Genomic DNA, 17225 nt, shown 5'->3' with positions numbered 1-17225 from the left:
TAAACTGTTTTTAATTTTGGCATTAAAAAGCAGATTATTTACTTGTCTGACCTTGAATTACACCCATCCATCCATTAAAAATTTATCACATGTCTACAGTATTATGTATGAAGCATGATTAGACACTGATGATACACTGGAAAAATATAAAAATTGTCTCTGCCATTATGGAACGCATAAGTCATTTAACCACATGGGGCTTCAAATTTGTCAACTTTAAAATGGAATTATTTCTGCTTCCTGAATTATTGTGAAGATTAAATTTAGATAGCAATATAAAAGAACCAACATTATCCTTGCCTGTTTCAGGAAAGCAGTGATTGTTCTACTCCTTTAAAGGATATCAAGATATTTGTTCTTAATTAAGATTATAGCATGTTGTATGTATATTTAAATTTAATATAAATTAGTTTTCTAGCTGTATATTATGACATATATATTTGTACTTTGTCACTCTCTTTGTATATGACTATAGTACTAAAGTATTTTGGCATTTATTATTCAGAATTGATTTCATATAATTTATTTCAAAATAACTATATATATATATATATATACACACACACACATCTGTGTGTGTATGCATGTATATGTGTGTGTGTGGGTATATGTGTGTATATACACAAAAGAATCTAGTGGAACATTTTAGCCAGGGCATATGAGAAAACTGTATTACTCCTATAAACTGAAACTAACATGCTGTATACTGAAAAAAACAGCAAAATACCCCCATTCTTTTGCAGTCTGTGAATAAACAGGAATAGGGTAAGATGACTTACTAGTCTGTCCATCCATCCATCCTTTATCATCTTTCTATTTATCTATCTATATCTAATCTACCTGTGTGTTTTTATTGTATATTTTTGTAGATTTTATTTAAATGTTTTATCTATACATGTTACTGTTTCAGTACTTACTATATATGTAACATGTCCATTTGCATAATTATTTTAGTCATTTTTTTTCTTAGTAGACTACTAAATAAAGGGAGGTTTTATTCCCTTTTAAAAAGGTTCCAGGTGATCTCTCTGTACAGAAAGTGTCAGTTTTTTCTATGATAAATGTGAATAAACATGTTTATTTAATCTGGATAAACATGCTAATGTTAAAAGCTGGTTTGAATTCTTAAACTGCCTTCTTTAAAACCATGTTAATAGACATTGATTTCTGGCACTAAATTTTTTGTGATTAGTATTGAGTAAGAAAGAATACAGAGTATATATGTTATAGGTAAGTGTTTGTCAAAAAAGATGGTATTAGGATCTTGGGCTGGACAGTGTTTTGTTTTTGTCTGCTTGTTTGTTAGAAGACTGTCCCATGCATTGTGTGGTATTTAGAACTTCAGACCTCTTGGACACTGAACACGAGTTGCATCTCCACATGCAGCCCCAGGTTCTTTCCCTCCAGCCCCTACTCCCATTTCTAAAAGCCCCAAGGAGAGACACTATTACCCTCTGTTGAAAGTACTTTTATAGAGGATTGCTAAAGAAAGAAGGAAATGGCAACACATTCCAGTATTTTTGCCTGGAGAATTCCATGGACAGAAGAGCCTGGCAGACTGTAGTTCATGGGGTTGCAAAGAGTTGGACATGACTGAGTGGCTAACAGACACACACACACTAAAGAAAGAAAGCCGAACATAAAAAATTTGCCTTGAGATTAAAAAGAAAATAGTTAATCTTTTAAAAAAATCTAAAATTAAGTTTAAGTAAATGTGTTTACTATCATTTTAATCTGTATTTTTAATTGTAAAATGATGAATTGATATTTTTGGTTTTATTTTATCCTTGTATTGGTGGTAAGGCTTGTATCCAGCATGTTGGATATATTCCTAGCTTAGACAATTAACCAAAACCCCCAGAAATGTTTTTAACAGGTACAGAATGAGACAGAACAAAGCTAGCTAAAATGTGGGGTTATATTGTATACATTTTTTATTTTCCTATGTATTATGAGGCTATAACATCTGAAGAAAAACCTTTCTGGTCAACCATATAGACCTCTGACTGCGGATGTATTCTAGAAGTGTGGAATACAAACCAGCTAATATAACATTGCTTTAATAATAAAAAGAAACCAAAAAACCTCAAATCCTTTCACTCTATGGAAAGACTGCTCCTCTACAGGATAGCCAGTTCTTCAAGATAAAAAAAAAAATTGAGAGCATGCCTTTGATCTGCAAACTAACCAATTTAGAGCCATACCTCCCTCCTCTCTCTGGCCCATGCATTCCAGGAGGCAGTCTTCCTGAAGGCATCCCGTGGCAAAGCACAAGACAGAGAAACTGCCCTGAAGGTTAAGAGTTATTCAAACTAGTCACTCCTAAGCTGTTTACCCTCCCCTATCTTGCTTTTCCTGCAGAAATACCAAAGATCTTGGCCAAAGCTCTTCCCTTGCTCCTGTCTTCTACCGCTTGACCAAAACATGGTGTTTCTTCTGTGTCTCCTCTTGTAGCTATGCCTGACTGACCATCACGTGAAAGAACAGAACAAGGGTGTTATATATTGTTTTATGAATTAACATATCTGAAGTAAGATATTATAAATTTTGATATAATTAAGTAGACATGGAAGTTTTTATAACTTTTTATTTTTGTTTAAGAATTGTTTTGTTGAAAATTCTTCAGGTCTTAACCATATGTATCAAGTAAATATACAGATTTGGGTAGATTCATCTTTTTTATGTTTATTGATTTTTCTATATTTATTAGCTGAAGCTTAAAATTTTTCTGAAAAATGTAACAAGGAGTAGGCTATGATGCTATAAGAAAGAGACCCTAGCATACAGCAGTGTTAGGCAAAGTAGTTTCTTTCTTTTTCACATGACACAGGCCGGAAGAGCAGCACCAAGGGCTGTCAGGGTATCTCTGCACCCTCAGTATGTGGCTTCAGTCTCAGTGTGTGAGTTGTTTACTCCCGTTGTTGCTGTCTCCCAGACACCCAGCCAGCAAGAAGAAAAGCCAGAAGATAATACGTTCATTCTCGCAAGTGGGCAGTGACATACTTTGTGTTGACTCATATCTAGAACTTAAAATCACACGTCTGCACCAAGTTGAAAGAGAGGCTAGAAATGTAGTCTAGCTGGGCAACTATTTTAGGCTGTTCTTTTACTAAGGTAGGTGAACAGGGATATTTCAGTTGATTAGTTGTCCCTGATATAACCATATATGGAGTTTCTGTAGAACATAGTTTTATAATAATGACTATTCAAATATCCCAATATTGGTAAACCCATCTTTTCAAGTTCAGTATGGCTCAAAGTACTATTGGAAACATCTTTTGAAATTGGATTAAAACTTCAGTGAACTGGAACCAGTTTACTTGGAGCCTTTTCTTATTTGGATTTCCTTCATACACACACTTGTCTCTCTTACTTGTACTGTACCCACAAACATATACTTTGTGCATTGAACATACATTGTTAGTTTGTTCATATATATACCAAATGTGGATTGAAAAGCCGATTATTTAAGGGCATGCCTATACAAAGTGGATCATTGAAAAAGCAAAAGAGTTGCAAAAAAAGTCTACTTCTGCTTTATTGACTACGCCAAAGCCTTTGACTGTGTGGATCACAGCAAACTGGAAAATTCTGAAAGAGATGGGAATAGTAGACCACTGGACTTGCCTCCTGAGAAATCTGTGTGCAGGTCAAGAAGCAACAGTTAGAATTGGACATGGAACAAGAGACTGGTTCCAAATAGGAAAGGAGTACTGATATATCAAGGCTGTATATTGTCACCCTGCTTGTTCATCTGTGCAGAGTACATCCTGAGAAATGCTGGACTGGATGAAGCACAAGCTGGAATCAGGATTGCTGGGAGTAGTATCAGTAACCTCAGATATGTGGATGACACCACCCTTATGGCAGAAAGCAAAGAAGAACTAAAGAGCTTCTTAGTGAAAGTGAAAGAGGAGAGTGAAAAAGTTGGCTTAAAACTCAACATGCAGAAAACTAAGATCATGGCATCTGGTCCCATCACTTCATGGCAAATAGATGGGGAAACAAGGGAAACAGTGACAGACTTCATTTTTTGGGGCTCCAAAATCACTGTAGATGGTGATTGCAGCAATGAAATTAAAAGATGCTTGCTCCTTGGAAGAAAAGTTATGACCAACCTAGACAGGATATTCAAAAGCAGAGACATTACTTTGCCAACAGAGGTCCATCTAGTCAAACCTATGGTTTTTTCAGAAATGCATGGATGTGAGAGTTGGACTATAAAGAAAGCTGAGTGCCGAAGAACTGATGCTTTTGAACTGTGGTGTTGGAGAAGACACTTGAGAGTCCCTTGGACTGCAGGGAGGTCCAACCAGTCCATTCTAAAGGAAATCAGTCCATAATGCATTGGAAGGACTGATGCTGAAGCTGAAACTCCAATACTTTGGCCATCTGATGTGAAGAACTGACTCATTTGAAAAGACTCCGATGCTGGGAAAGATTGAAGGCGGGAGGAGGAGGGGACAACAGAGGATGAGATGGTTGGATGGCATCACTGACTCAATGGACATGAATTTGAGTAAACTCCAGGAGTTGGTGAGGGACAGGGAAGCCTGGTGTACTGCAGTCCATGGGGTAGCAAAGGGTTGGACCCAACTGAGTGAACTGAACTGAACTATGCAAAGTGACAAAAATGCATTAGTAATATTCAATCATGGCTCATTTTTATAACCTTCAAAGTTTAGTGAAATCACTAATATTCAAAAAAAGAAAATGCTTTTAGATTTAGTTCTTTCTTCTGTGACTTAAAAGTAAACATTTGACCATGTAAATGAAAACAAGAACAATATTTTTAGAAGTATTTTATTTTCATTGTATGGAATCTGTGTTTAAACTAACTTTTTGTCCTATAAATATTTTTTACCTATGTGGTTATGAATAAATATCATATACAGTACAAAATTCTGAGAAGATGATAATGTCTTGATGAAATATAAATTCCATTTTTAAGTTAAAAATTTTTCTTTTGTTAGACACTCAGGATTTAAATGTTCCTCAAGATTTAAATTTTTAATTGTATCATTAAAGTATTCACTAAGCCAATTTTATACATCATGTATTCTTAAAATATATATGGTCACATCTAAATGCTGAACTAATTGGCTAAAAAATGGTATGTTTTCTAAAATGATTTTTAATTTATGGTCTCAGTGAGTACTTTGACTACAGCTTGGCTTACACCACTTAGGTACTCCTATTAATCTCTGTCTTTGTGATCAGTGTAATAGGTTTATGAGACTTATGCTATTTAGCATTAGAATGAACATTTTTCCCCCCACTCATTTTTATAAAACAAGAACAAAACTCAGAAGAGCTTTATAATATTTATATGAACAAACACTGCTGTACAGTTGGCAGTGGTTGTAACTATTTTTGCCATGACATTCTTTGTCAAAAGTAGTCTTGCTGTTTGGTCATGCAGCTCATTGACCGTAAGGCAGTTTTGCCCTCAAGGGTAAGATAACTGGTTGACAGTTTGGTTTCAGTGCTCTAGAAGATAAAAAAAAAACCTGGTTGACAGTTTTGATCTTGAATGGTTGACAGTTTGGTTTCATTTCTCCACGGATGCAGTGCTTTCATTTTTTTTTCATTTTATATTGGATTCTAGTTTATTTACAATGCTGTGTTAGTTTCAGGTGTACAGCAAAGTGATTTAGTTATTTTTACAGTCCCATCACTTCATGGTAAATAGAAGGGAAAAAGTGGAAGCAGTGACACATTTTCTTTTCTTGAGCTCCAAAATCACTGTGGACAGTGCTGTAGCCATTAAATTAAAAGATGCTTGCTCCTTGGAAGGAAAGCTGTGAGAAACCTAGACCGTGTATTTAAAAGCAGAGATATCACTTTGCCAACAAAAGTCCATATGATCAAAGCATGGAAATGAGAGTTGGACCATAAAGAAGGCTGAGTGCTGAAGAATTGATGCTTTTGAACTGTGGTGCTGGAGAAGACTCTTGAGAGTCCCTTGGACAGCAAGGAGATCATACTAGTCAATCCTAAAGGAAATCAACCCTGAATATTCCTTGGAAGGACTGATGTTGAAACCAAAACTCCAATACTTTGGCCACCTGATGTGAAGAGCTGACTCATTGGAAAAGGCCCTGATGCTGGGAAAGATTGAGGGCAAGAGGAGAAGAGGGCGGCTGAGGATCAGATGGTTAGATAGCGTCACTGACTCAATGGACATGAATTTCAGCAAACTCTGGGAGATAGTGAAGGACATGGAAACCTGATGTGCTGCAGTCCATGGGGTTGCAAAAGTTGGACACGACTTAGTCACTGAACAACAACAACTTTGGCTAATTTAGATACAATTGCTTGTTCTCTAATGACATCTTTACCAGGTTTATCATGCAATTAGAAATTGGATGCTAAAGAACAATCAAGCTCTTCGTGTCCCTCGCAAAAGAAATGGTTACACGATTCCTGATGAGTGTAAGTTTCTTAAAAATGGTCAAAATTTTTGCTGTTTGATAGTGGAGAACATGATGGAGACAGAGTTTTTGTATTTGGTACAGCATCTAGCTTAGTGAATTTGGTGAAATATAAGGAGTGGTCATGTGTTGGAACATTTAAATGCAGTGCAGTGATTTATTACCAGTTGTATAGGTTGCACCTGGAGGAGGACATGGCAACCCACTCCAGTGCTCTTGCCTGGAAAATCCCATGGATGGAGGAGCCTGGGAGGCTACAGTCCATGGGGTTGCAAAGAGTCGGAGACAACTGAGGGACTTCACTTTCTTTATATAGGTTACATGTATTGATAATCAATAGGAGTGTCCCTCGATTATTCATTTTATTTCCAGGGAAATCTGGAGAGACTTAGTGCAAAATTTTTCTTATATCATAGAGAATTTAGGTCCAGTATGAGATCCTGAATCCTTAATGTTTGACTTTGACAAAGGAAGTATCACCTTTTCTCAGATATACCATTATTATCATGAATCTTCACAAATTTTAAATGTTTTTTATATTTTCATTTTTCACAATAAAGTCTTTAAAAGATTTTTTTTACTAGTTTTTCATGTGTCTTTGTGTCCTATTTAATGTTTATTTAAAATTTTATTTTCCTTGTTTTTTATGGCAAAATTGCCTTATGGGCCGTTAGCTGGGCTATGAAATTGCTTGTGGCAAAGAGTCTTATGGTGAAAATACTGCTCACTGTGGCAACATATCCAAGACTGAAATTTTGTCTAGAAGTTTTCCTGCCATTCATTGAATAAAATGAAGTTAGGAGTATTATGTTGGAAAAAATTGCATGTGTGAAAGTTGATGATTACCTATTTTATTCAGTACTCAGTGTAACCAGGGCCATTTACTATCATAGTTAAACACAACAACTGTCATTGTTCTGTCTTTCTTCAGAAATCAAATATTGTTATATTTTTTATCTTTTTAGCTATACTTGTAAAGAAGCACATGAATTTATGTATTACATTATCTTTACATACTTAATTCTCCATAGTGTTTTACTTGAACTACAGATACTGACCCTGTGGAATTTTCTAGATTATTTTCAACTTGCTGGTGCAAATGATTAGTGTAATTTACTTGGATTCTTTACATATTAATTATGTTAAATCTTTATTCTGATTTGTCTTCTATCTGTGTGTAGGTTTAAACTTAAAAAAGTTTAAAGTGTTTTAAGCTATCAAATCGGTATAAAATCTTCTGATCTCAATCTTTTTCCATTTTTTTTTTTTTAATGCTTAAAAGGCTTCTATATACTGGCCTGATAAATATTTTTTCTTGTTTTATGGCTTATATCTAACTCTTAAAATAACTGGAATTTAATTTGGTTTTAAGGTAAGTTGCTAATAACACTTCTTCCCCTCAAAGTAAATAACTAGTTTGTCAAAGCCAGTTATTGAATAGTATTTCTATTATTTTAAATGTATTCTGGATTTTTCTGTATATTTACTAGATTATGTAAGAGCCCTATTAAGATCACATCCGATAATAACAAAGGATTTAAAATGAGGTGGTGATTGAAAAAGGAATTGTGTAGTCTTGTTTCAATATACCGTTCTGGTTTTGAAACGTAGTGTGTTTGCCTATTGATTACTTCCTAAGTGGTACACAGTGTTCTAACAAAATAAAGAGTTTTTCTATTTTTTTTTTTATAGGCTAAAGTATTTCTTAGTCTTACTTTTTTCTCTGAGTCCAGGTGAAATACTAAATGTTAATGAGTTGATCATAAATTTAAATATATCCCTGTTATTGAGGTTTCTGCTAAGTAGTTGGAAGCAAAAATCTATAATTTATTTAAATGTATTCTGTGCTTCTCCTATCCCTCCAGAGCAGTTTTACATAATATATCTTTAAAAATTCACTTTTGGTAGAACCTGACATTTTTCTTTCTTTTTCAAGGGAAAAATTTGTATACAAATGAATATGTGGCCATTAAATTGGTAAGTTCATGTTTCTTATTTTTCTTCAATCATTTTCTTGTTATTTCTTTAATGATTAAGTTGCATTTTCACTAGTTTTTTCCATATCATTTGTAACTTGAGCGTTTATTTGGAAAGTATGAGGCATAACTGATCTTTTGTTATTAAGCTTCTAGCATTATCGTGCCCTCAAGTGTATGGTAATGTATAAGATATCTGTGTCTTTCTGTGTTATAACAACTTAATTCTTTTACTGTGGCAGCATTATAGAACTGAATTCTTAAAATTTGGTACTGCTTCAAATTTGAGGAAGCTGATGTACTGGCCTTTTTAATATGCTGGAAGTTAGAATGCAAGGTTTTTCTTTCTGATTCAAGCATTTGGACAAAAGTGTCTTTAGTGTTTAGGATTACATTACTTGGAAATGTATTTCCAGGTAGCTTCCAAAATCTTTTCTGTTTGTGTTTTATGTTTGGTAAAACCGGGTCTTGCTTGACCTTCAGGGATTCAGAAATTCTTGATATGGGTGGAGGTTAGCCAGGAAAGCAAACTCCCAAGGGACTGATTTGAAGTCCTAAAGAAGCTTGGTATGACATCTGTAAGGCAGCTTTTTTTTTTTTTGTATAGTTGGGATCTGGGAATTTTTATGACATATAACTTTGTTCTGGTGCAGCTTTACTATTTGGTTTGCCAGCCAGGTTTCCCTGAGGTTGAGCATGGCTTATTTGGTTTTCCCAGCCTGCCTGCCAGTCTTGATCTTCTTTGTGCCAATATAACCTCTGTTATTAGGGTAATGTGACTACAGAAGAGCCTATTCAAGCAAAAGGCAAGTTGGAGAAATTGAAAAACAAAACTTTGGGGATAAGATAGAAAACTGTGCTTTAAGTTAAAAAGCACAGTTTAAGTATCTTTGTGAGTATAAACCAAGTTTCACTGGAACAAATGCTGTCTATTTTTACTGGAAAATAAAAATGTGCAGTAGGGGTTGTGGTGCTACTGAGATGGGCTCACTGACATGTGAGTTGGGACTGGCATTTACCTGGCATGAGTTCACCTAGGTTTAGTTCTGGTCCTTGATTTTTATGACAGAAAATCTGGTTAGGTTGTCTCATTAAAATTGTCGCTGTTAATCAGAACTAGATTCACAGTATCCATCAATTCACTTAGTCAAGTTCTCAGGTGTAAGTCAGAAGAGTTAATTTCTAACTTACAGTGAAGGTATTTTATTATTATGGGTCCAGAATGCCCACAACAGTATAAATCATGTTTTCTTTCTGTAGGCTGATCTACATAGAATATTAAGTTAAAATTACAAAAAGAAATATGCAAGGTTTCCTCATGAGTGTGTAGTCAGGACAAGGGGAGTTAGTTTGTGTGAATCACAATAGGGAGGCCAGGATGCAAGGAACGGGCATTGCTGACTTTTCTTTTCCCATGGTCTAGGCCAGTGGTCTGAGATACAGACATTGAATGGTGTTGGGAGTGGACATGGCACACTAGGATGGCAGTTCCTATATTCTTTGTTATTGATGGCTTGTAATGAGTAGTTCCACTCACGGGAGCATGTGAATAATACTTAACTGAGGTTAGGGCAAATAAATCTTTATGTCAAAATATGAGCCACGCTAGGCTCACCTTTACTTGTCAGTTTCAGTCATTAACTGGTGACCCTTAGCTCCAGTTATTTTCAGATTTGAAACTTGTTTACCCTGTTGACGTCTTTGCTACCTTACTAAACATGTCCTGTGTCATCTGTTAGCCTTCCTGTGTATACACATACAAGTCACTTGTTTTAGTTTACTTTCATGCTGTATCACTGTTCCCGTATTTTTTTTTAAATGTTAAGTTTGGTTTTCTTTTTATTCTGGAACCTAAATTTATTTATTAATTTACTTTTGGCTAAACTGAGTCTTTGTTGCTATGCGAAGGCATTCTCTAATTGCTGTGAGCAGGGGCTGCTCTTTGTTGTGGTGCGTGGGCTTCTCGTCGTGGTAGCTTCTCTTGTTGCAGAGCATGAGCTCTAGACGAGCAGGCTTAAGTAGCTGTGGGGTGTGGGCTCAGGAGTTGTGGTTCCCAGGCTCCAGAGCACAGCCTTTTTGTTGCGGTGCGTGGGCTTAGTTGCTCCACACTATGTGGGATCTTCCCAGACAAGGGATCGAACCCACGTCCCCTGCATTGGCAGGTGGATTCTTTACCACTGAGCCAATGGGGAAGTCCCCTTATTTTTTTTTTTTCTTCTTTTGTTTTTTGACATTATTTTTCTGCCTTGATTTGTCCCTTATTAAAGCACAGTGATTAGAACTACATATAATAATGTTGTTATTCAATATTCTTTGGAAGAACTGGAAGTATTTTTATATCTATATGTGGCATTTTGAGGTTGAAGTATGGTATAGAGTTATACTTGCCTCAGATTCATCCAAAGGTGTATTGGCAAGATAAAAAATTTTTCATATAAACTGTTAAGCCATGGTTGGTATTTAGTTTCCTAAATATTTTCATGTGTGTGTATTTATGTATTTATATGTGTATTATATGTATATACATATATATAAAATGTCCTTTTATATTTTTTCTATCTTATATGTTTGTCTGTTTGTATCTATTGTCTCTGTTTATACAAAACCTCATGATTTTGTTCAGAACCTGCCTTAAAAGTAACCACTTGAAAAATGTTGTATCTGTATACCTTCAGTACTCTCTTATTTTTGTACCTTGGTACAAAGTCCTTATTTGATGACAGTGGTGTTCATTCAGAGAGCAAACTTTAGTGACTAATTTCAGTTTTGTTATATATCCCATATAAAGGTTTACACAGTTATTTAATGTTACCCTGGTTCCTATTGATAGTTTGCTTCAGGTTAATTTGTTAACTTGATCTCAGCCACCACTCTCATATCTTGTTTGTTCAGTTCAGTTCAGTCGCTCAATCCTGACTCTTTGCGACTCCATGGACTGTTGCATGCCAGGCTTCCCTGTCCATCACCAACTCCCGAAGCTTGCTCAAACTCGTGTCCACTGAGTTGGTGATGCCATCCAACCATTCATCCTCTATCACCCCCTTCTCCTCCTGCCTCCTGCCATACAACAAATGACAGGTTATTATGCACCTTGTTTATAGTTACATAATAACCTGTCATTCATGAATAATGAAAAATTCATCCTATGGTGAGGTGACTTTTCTTGTATGGTGGCACAATAAAATTTTAGTGCTAGTAAAGTATTGGAATCAAGCTGAAGTGACTCTGCTAAATTAGAGAGTAGATAGATCTGGGTTTCTGTTTTTACCTAGGGAATATTAGTGATTGAGTGAATTATGTATTTTACTTGTGATTGTCTACTTGGGTATCTTTTTATTATATCTTATGGTTATATACTTTAATATAGTTAACTACGGAATTCCACTGTATGGAAGGGGCTGTTTTAAGTCATATATATGTGTATAGAAATAAAATGAGAAAATATTTTATGTGTCTTTTGTAAACAAGGGAACTGAAAAGTACAAAAAGATTAAGTAAGTCTAGCAAGTAGTGAATTTCTGATTCACACCCAGCCTCTGCCTTTACCCTGCCATCCTGCCTCTCAAGAACTAAGTTGATTGTTTTCTCTTATAATAATCTTTATGATTATAACTGTTCCACTGGGATTTTACAGCTTCCTTATTTGAAGTCTTTGTCGTTGGCTCTTTCATTATGATATGTCAAGTATAAATTTCTTTTTAGTTACTCTGGGATTCACATTCCTCTTGACTCTCTGGTTTGTTGTCTTTCATCAGTTCTCGCATTTATTTCTTCAGTTGTTGCCTCTGCTCACTTTTCTTTCTCTTTTCCTTATCAAATGCATATTAGTCCTCATTGTATTGTCCAGCTCTTTAATCTTTTTTCTGTGTTTTCTGTTTTTCTTCCTGCATAATGCATTTTGTATAATTTATGTAGATGCATTCCACAAAATTTTCTCATTCTTTAGGTATTTTTCTGTCTCCCAGTTTCCAAATTCTTTTTGCTGTTGTGTTAGTGTGTTGACGGATTGGTTTTAAATTTTGGTTATTTTTGTTTTTTTGTACTTCTTGAAGTTTTGTTGGTTTTGTTTAAATTTTGTTAGCTTGTTATATACTTTCCTGTTGGATCTTGTTCAGTTTTCCTGTGTTATTGCTCTGTTATAGTTTTGTTTCCTACACATTTATATCTTAAATCTACTTTGCTTCTGTTTATGTTCTATGAATGTGTGTGTGTTTGTCTGTGTAGGTATAAATCTCAAAAACATGTTGAATGAAAAGTCAGATACATACATATAAGACATATATCATACAATCTCATTTGCATGAAATCCAGCAACAGACAAAACAAATCAAAAGATGATAGAAGTCTGAGAGAAGGGTGATAGAAGAGCGCTAAAGGCTTTTTGAGCTAGTGGTTGCAGTTTACAAAACTCAGTTCAGTTCAGTTCAGTTGCTCAGTGATGTCTGACTCTTTGTGACCCCATGAATCGCAGCACGCCAGGCCTCCCTGTCCATCACCAACTCCCTGAGTTCACTCAGACTCATGTCCATTGAGTCAGTGATGCCATCCAGCCATCTCATCCTCTGTTGTCCCCTTCTCCTCCTGCCCTCAATCCTCCCAGCATCAAAGTCTTTTCCAATGAGTCAAGTCTTCGCATGAGGTGGCCAAAGTACTGGAGTTTCAGCTTAGCATCATTCCTTCCAAAGAAATCCCAGGGCTGATTTCCTTCGGAATGGACCGGTTGGATCTCCTTGCAGTCCAAGGGACTCTCAAGAGTCTTCTCCAACACCACAGTTCAAAAGCATCAATTCTTCAGCACTCAGCTTTATAGTCCAACTCTCACATCCATACATGACCACTGGAAAAACCATAGCCTTGACTAGACGAACCTTTGTTGGCAAAGTAATGTCTCTGCTTTTGAATATGCTATGTAGGTTGGTCATAACTTTCCTTCCAAGGAGTAAGCGTCTTTTAATTTCATGGCTGCAGTCACCATCTGCAGTGATTTTGAAGCCCAGAAAAATAAAGTCTGACACTGTTACCACTGTTTCCCCATCTATTTCTCATTAAGTGATGGGATCGGATGCCATGATCTTCGTTTTCTGAATGTTGAGCTTTAAGCCAACTTTTTCACTCTCCCCTTTCACTTTCATCAAGAGGCTTTTCAGTTCCTCGTATGAGCCTAATATTTAGAAATTGTGTGTTTTACTGTAAGCTGTACTCCACCTAAAATTTTTAAAAATGTGTTGTTGCTACTGTCAAAATTTTCCCATTTCCATCGTTGTTCTTTTTTACTTTTCTGTAATGTCACTTTAACCCAGAACCTTTCCATCAGAAATATATAATGTACAGGGCACAGTAATTCCTGGGAACAGAAGTAGAATCAGGGCCATCATTGCCTTAGTCAAGAATGTTAACAGTATACTTTTCTTCAGGGTCAAAGAGTCAAACATAGACTTCCCTAATGCTTCTGTAATAGCCACTTAACCTTGTATATGTTTATGGCATTAATATATTTTACATTGTACTTAAAGTTGATTATTATCTGGATTTAACCTTAGGGAGACAAGGATACCTAATAGAGTGTTACACTATATAAGAGCTGACATCAAGATTTGTAACATTTGTAATAACTGGGGCCTAGTGACACTTTAATAACTTGTATATTTTTTATTGTTGCTTTTTTTTTTAAACAGGAGCCCATGAAATCCAGAGCACCACAGCTACATTTGGAATACAGATTCTACAAGCAGTTAGGATCTGGAGGTAAAGTCTTATATTAATTTTTAAATTTGTAAAAAAATGAATTGTCATGATAGTAACTCTAAGTTTCAAGGAATACTATGTTAAATTTAGTTAAAAGTAATACTTCTTAAGGCTATGCTTAGTAGGTTATTTTCTTACTAGAGTCTTCCTTTTTATTTTAAATATGCCATTTTTAGAGCTTTTTGTGTTGCTACCAATAGAAATAGAGAACATTGTGAAAAAATTTAATTGGGGAATATAAAGTTCATATAGTTTCCAGACTCTTAGCCTTTTTGGTGATAGAAGGAGATCAGTTCTGGGATTTCTTTGGAAGGAATGATGCTACAGCTGAAACTCCAGTACTTTGGCCACCTCATGCGAAGAGTTGACTCATTGGAAAAGACTCTGATGCTGGGAGGGATTGGGGGCAGGTGGAGAAGGGGACAACAGAGGATGAGATGGCTGGATGGCATCACTGACTTGATGGACATGAGTTTGAGTGAACTCCGGGAGTTGGTGATGGACAGGGAGGCCTGGCGTGCTGCGATTCATGGGGGTCGCAGAGTCGGACATGACTAAGCGACTGAACTGAAGTGAACTGAACTGATAGTTACTGAAATGACTTAGGACATAATAGTAGGCTGAAAAATGGCCCCTTAAAAGATACCCATATCACAGGCCCTAGAATCTATAAATGTGACCTTATAGCAAAGACTTTGCCGGTATGAGTAAGTTAAGGATCTTGAGATTAAAGATTATTTTGGGTTATCTCACTTCAGTTCAGTTGTTCAGTTGTGTCGGACTCTTTGCGACCCCCTGGACTACAGCACATGGGTTATCTGGGTGGCCCCAAATGCACAGTAAAAGAGAGTCAGAGGAACGATTTACGTAACGGAAGAGAAGGCCTAGTGGCTACTGAGGCCAAGATTGGAGTGATACGGCCAATAAGCCAAGGAATCTTGAAATCCTGGTGTAGGATTGTCCCGTAGAACCTTTTTGATTCAGCCTGTTGGAACTGATTTCAAATTTTTTGGCCTCCAGAACTGTGAGAAAATAAATTTCTGTTATTTTAAGCCACAAATGTGTAGTAATTACAGTGGCTGTAAGAAATTAATACCAGTATAGTTTTACATAAACTCTAAGTGAGAATGGATATTTTGTTCCATTGGAAAAAAACTAACGAGAAAATTTCCTAGTTTACGTTGTATTTACTTTATGTTAACGTTTCTCTCAGCTCCACTTTTCATTTCTGTTCTACTAACTGTAATGATTTTTATATGTACAGTGTCTTACCAAGTAAGGGTATTTTGTTTTCCCAGGTTCAATAGAACGGAATTTTTTCATGTGTCTTTTTGTAAGCTCATGTTTACCTTCTGCTTGGTAGAGCTGTACATTTCTTAATACATTATCAATTTTGCATTCTTTTCTTTTTCCTTAGAGCATGCTTTCCAAATGAGTCATCATTGTGGGGACACTAAGTTGACATTTTGTAATAATGGTTTTATCATTATAATCTTTCTATAGTGCGTGTTTGAGTCTGATACAGACAGTCCTCCAGGACTTATCAAAATTATCACTGACAATTGAGATTTAAATGATAAGGGGATACAATTAATTATATGTGAAACTATACATATTAGTTAGGACTAGTAAGTGACCCCACTCCAGTACTCTTGCCTGGAGAATCCCATGGATGGGGGAGCCTGGTAGGCTGCAGTCCATGGGGTTGCTAGGAGTCGGATACAACTGAGCGACTTCACTTTCACTTTCATGCATTGGAGAAGGAAATGGCAACCCACTCCAGTGTTCTTGCCTGGAGAATCCCAGGGACGGGGGAGCCTGGTGGGCTGCCATCTATGGGGGTCACATGGAGTCGGACACGACTGAAGTGACTTAGCAGCAGCAGTAAGTGACAGAAAGCCCTAAGAAGCTAAGTGGGGGGAAAAAAGGAGTTTATTGACCACGTACTGTGAATTCAGGGAAAAGACTTGTTTATAAGACATTGCAATACTGTCACCAGAGACATTCTTTAATTTGTCTGTATGCTGTTTGTGTGTGTCTCTCTGTGTGTAAGCATATGTGTAAGCTTTGTTCTCTGGCCCTTCTTATGAAATGACAGAGAAGCTTACCAACAGCCTAGCTTAGCACTTATAAAAGTATCTCTTAACTAAAAATTTCAGCAAAAGTTCTAGAACTGATTGTAAGGGTTTCCTGAAGTGGGGAGGGAGGGATAGTTAGGGATTTTAGGAAGGTCATGTGCATGCTGCTGTATTTAAAACGGATAACCAACAAAGACCTACTATATAGCACATGGAACTCTGCTCGGTGTTATGTGCCAACCTGGATGGATGGGGGTTTGGGAGAGAATGGATGCATATATGCATATGACTGAGTCCCTTCACTGTTCACCTGAAATTACCACAGCGTTGTTAATTGGGTAAAAGTTTAAGCTTTGGGGAGAAAAGTTACAGCACCAAAAAAATAAAAGTTCTAGGACTGAATCATACTTATTTCGTATCTAGTGATTTAATCACTGTGAATTTGATCACCCAGACTTGCATCTTGTGCTCATCTCAGATACTACCTGAAATCCAGGGGCTGGGAATAGGGAGATATTCCCATGTCTCATGGGAAACTGAGGTGTTACCAGAAGAAGGAAGATTGGATGCTGGGGACCATGTGTTGAGAACTGCTGAGCTAGGAGTATAAGCATTTGTGCTAAAAGTTAAGAATGCCTGAAAGCAAAAAATTTCCTTGGAAAAGAACATAACCTATGTGCTAATTCTATAGTTAGTTTTTCTAATCAGATTTCAGTTTTTCTTGATCAGATCTGTAGAGTTTAAACTTTGTGATAAGAATGTTAATATTGATGTGCATGCGTTCTAAGTTGCTTCAGTCATGTCTGACTCTGTGCAACCCTGTGGACTGTAGCCCTCCAGGCTCCTCTGTCCATGGGGATTCTCCAGGCAGAAATACTGGAGTGGGTTGCCATGTCCTCCTCCAGGGGATCTTCCCGACCCAGGGATCGAACCCATGTCTCTTATGTCTCCTGCATTGGCAGATGGGTTCTTTACCACTACTTCTGTTCTAA

At 36.5% G+C, this 17225-nt stretch overlaps 1 protein-coding gene across 1 annotated transcript in view; it reads left to right on the top strand.

Moving 5' to 3' along the window:
* Nucleotides 1–17225, top strand: part of CSNK1G3 (casein kinase 1 gamma 3) — a gene marked incomplete at its 3' end in the record, with an annotated part of 115984 nt that overhangs the window by 30747 nt on the left and 68012 nt on the right. Inside the window, 2 exon segments of the mRNA NM_001105329.2 lie at nucleotides 8371–8411; nucleotides 14086–14155. Of these exon segments, the coding sequence (NP_001098799.2) occupies nucleotides 8371–8411; nucleotides 14086–14155 (111 nt within the window).

Source organism: Bos taurus, chromosome 7 (genome assembly GCF_002263795.3).
Source record: "Bos taurus isolate L1 Dominette 01449 registration number 42190680 breed Hereford chromosome 7, ARS-UCD2.0, whole genome shotgun sequence".
NCBI classification, from domain to species: Eukaryota; Metazoa; Chordata; class Mammalia; order Artiodactyla; family Bovidae; genus Bos; species Bos taurus.
This window is presented reverse-complemented; position numbering and strand designations above follow the sequence as displayed.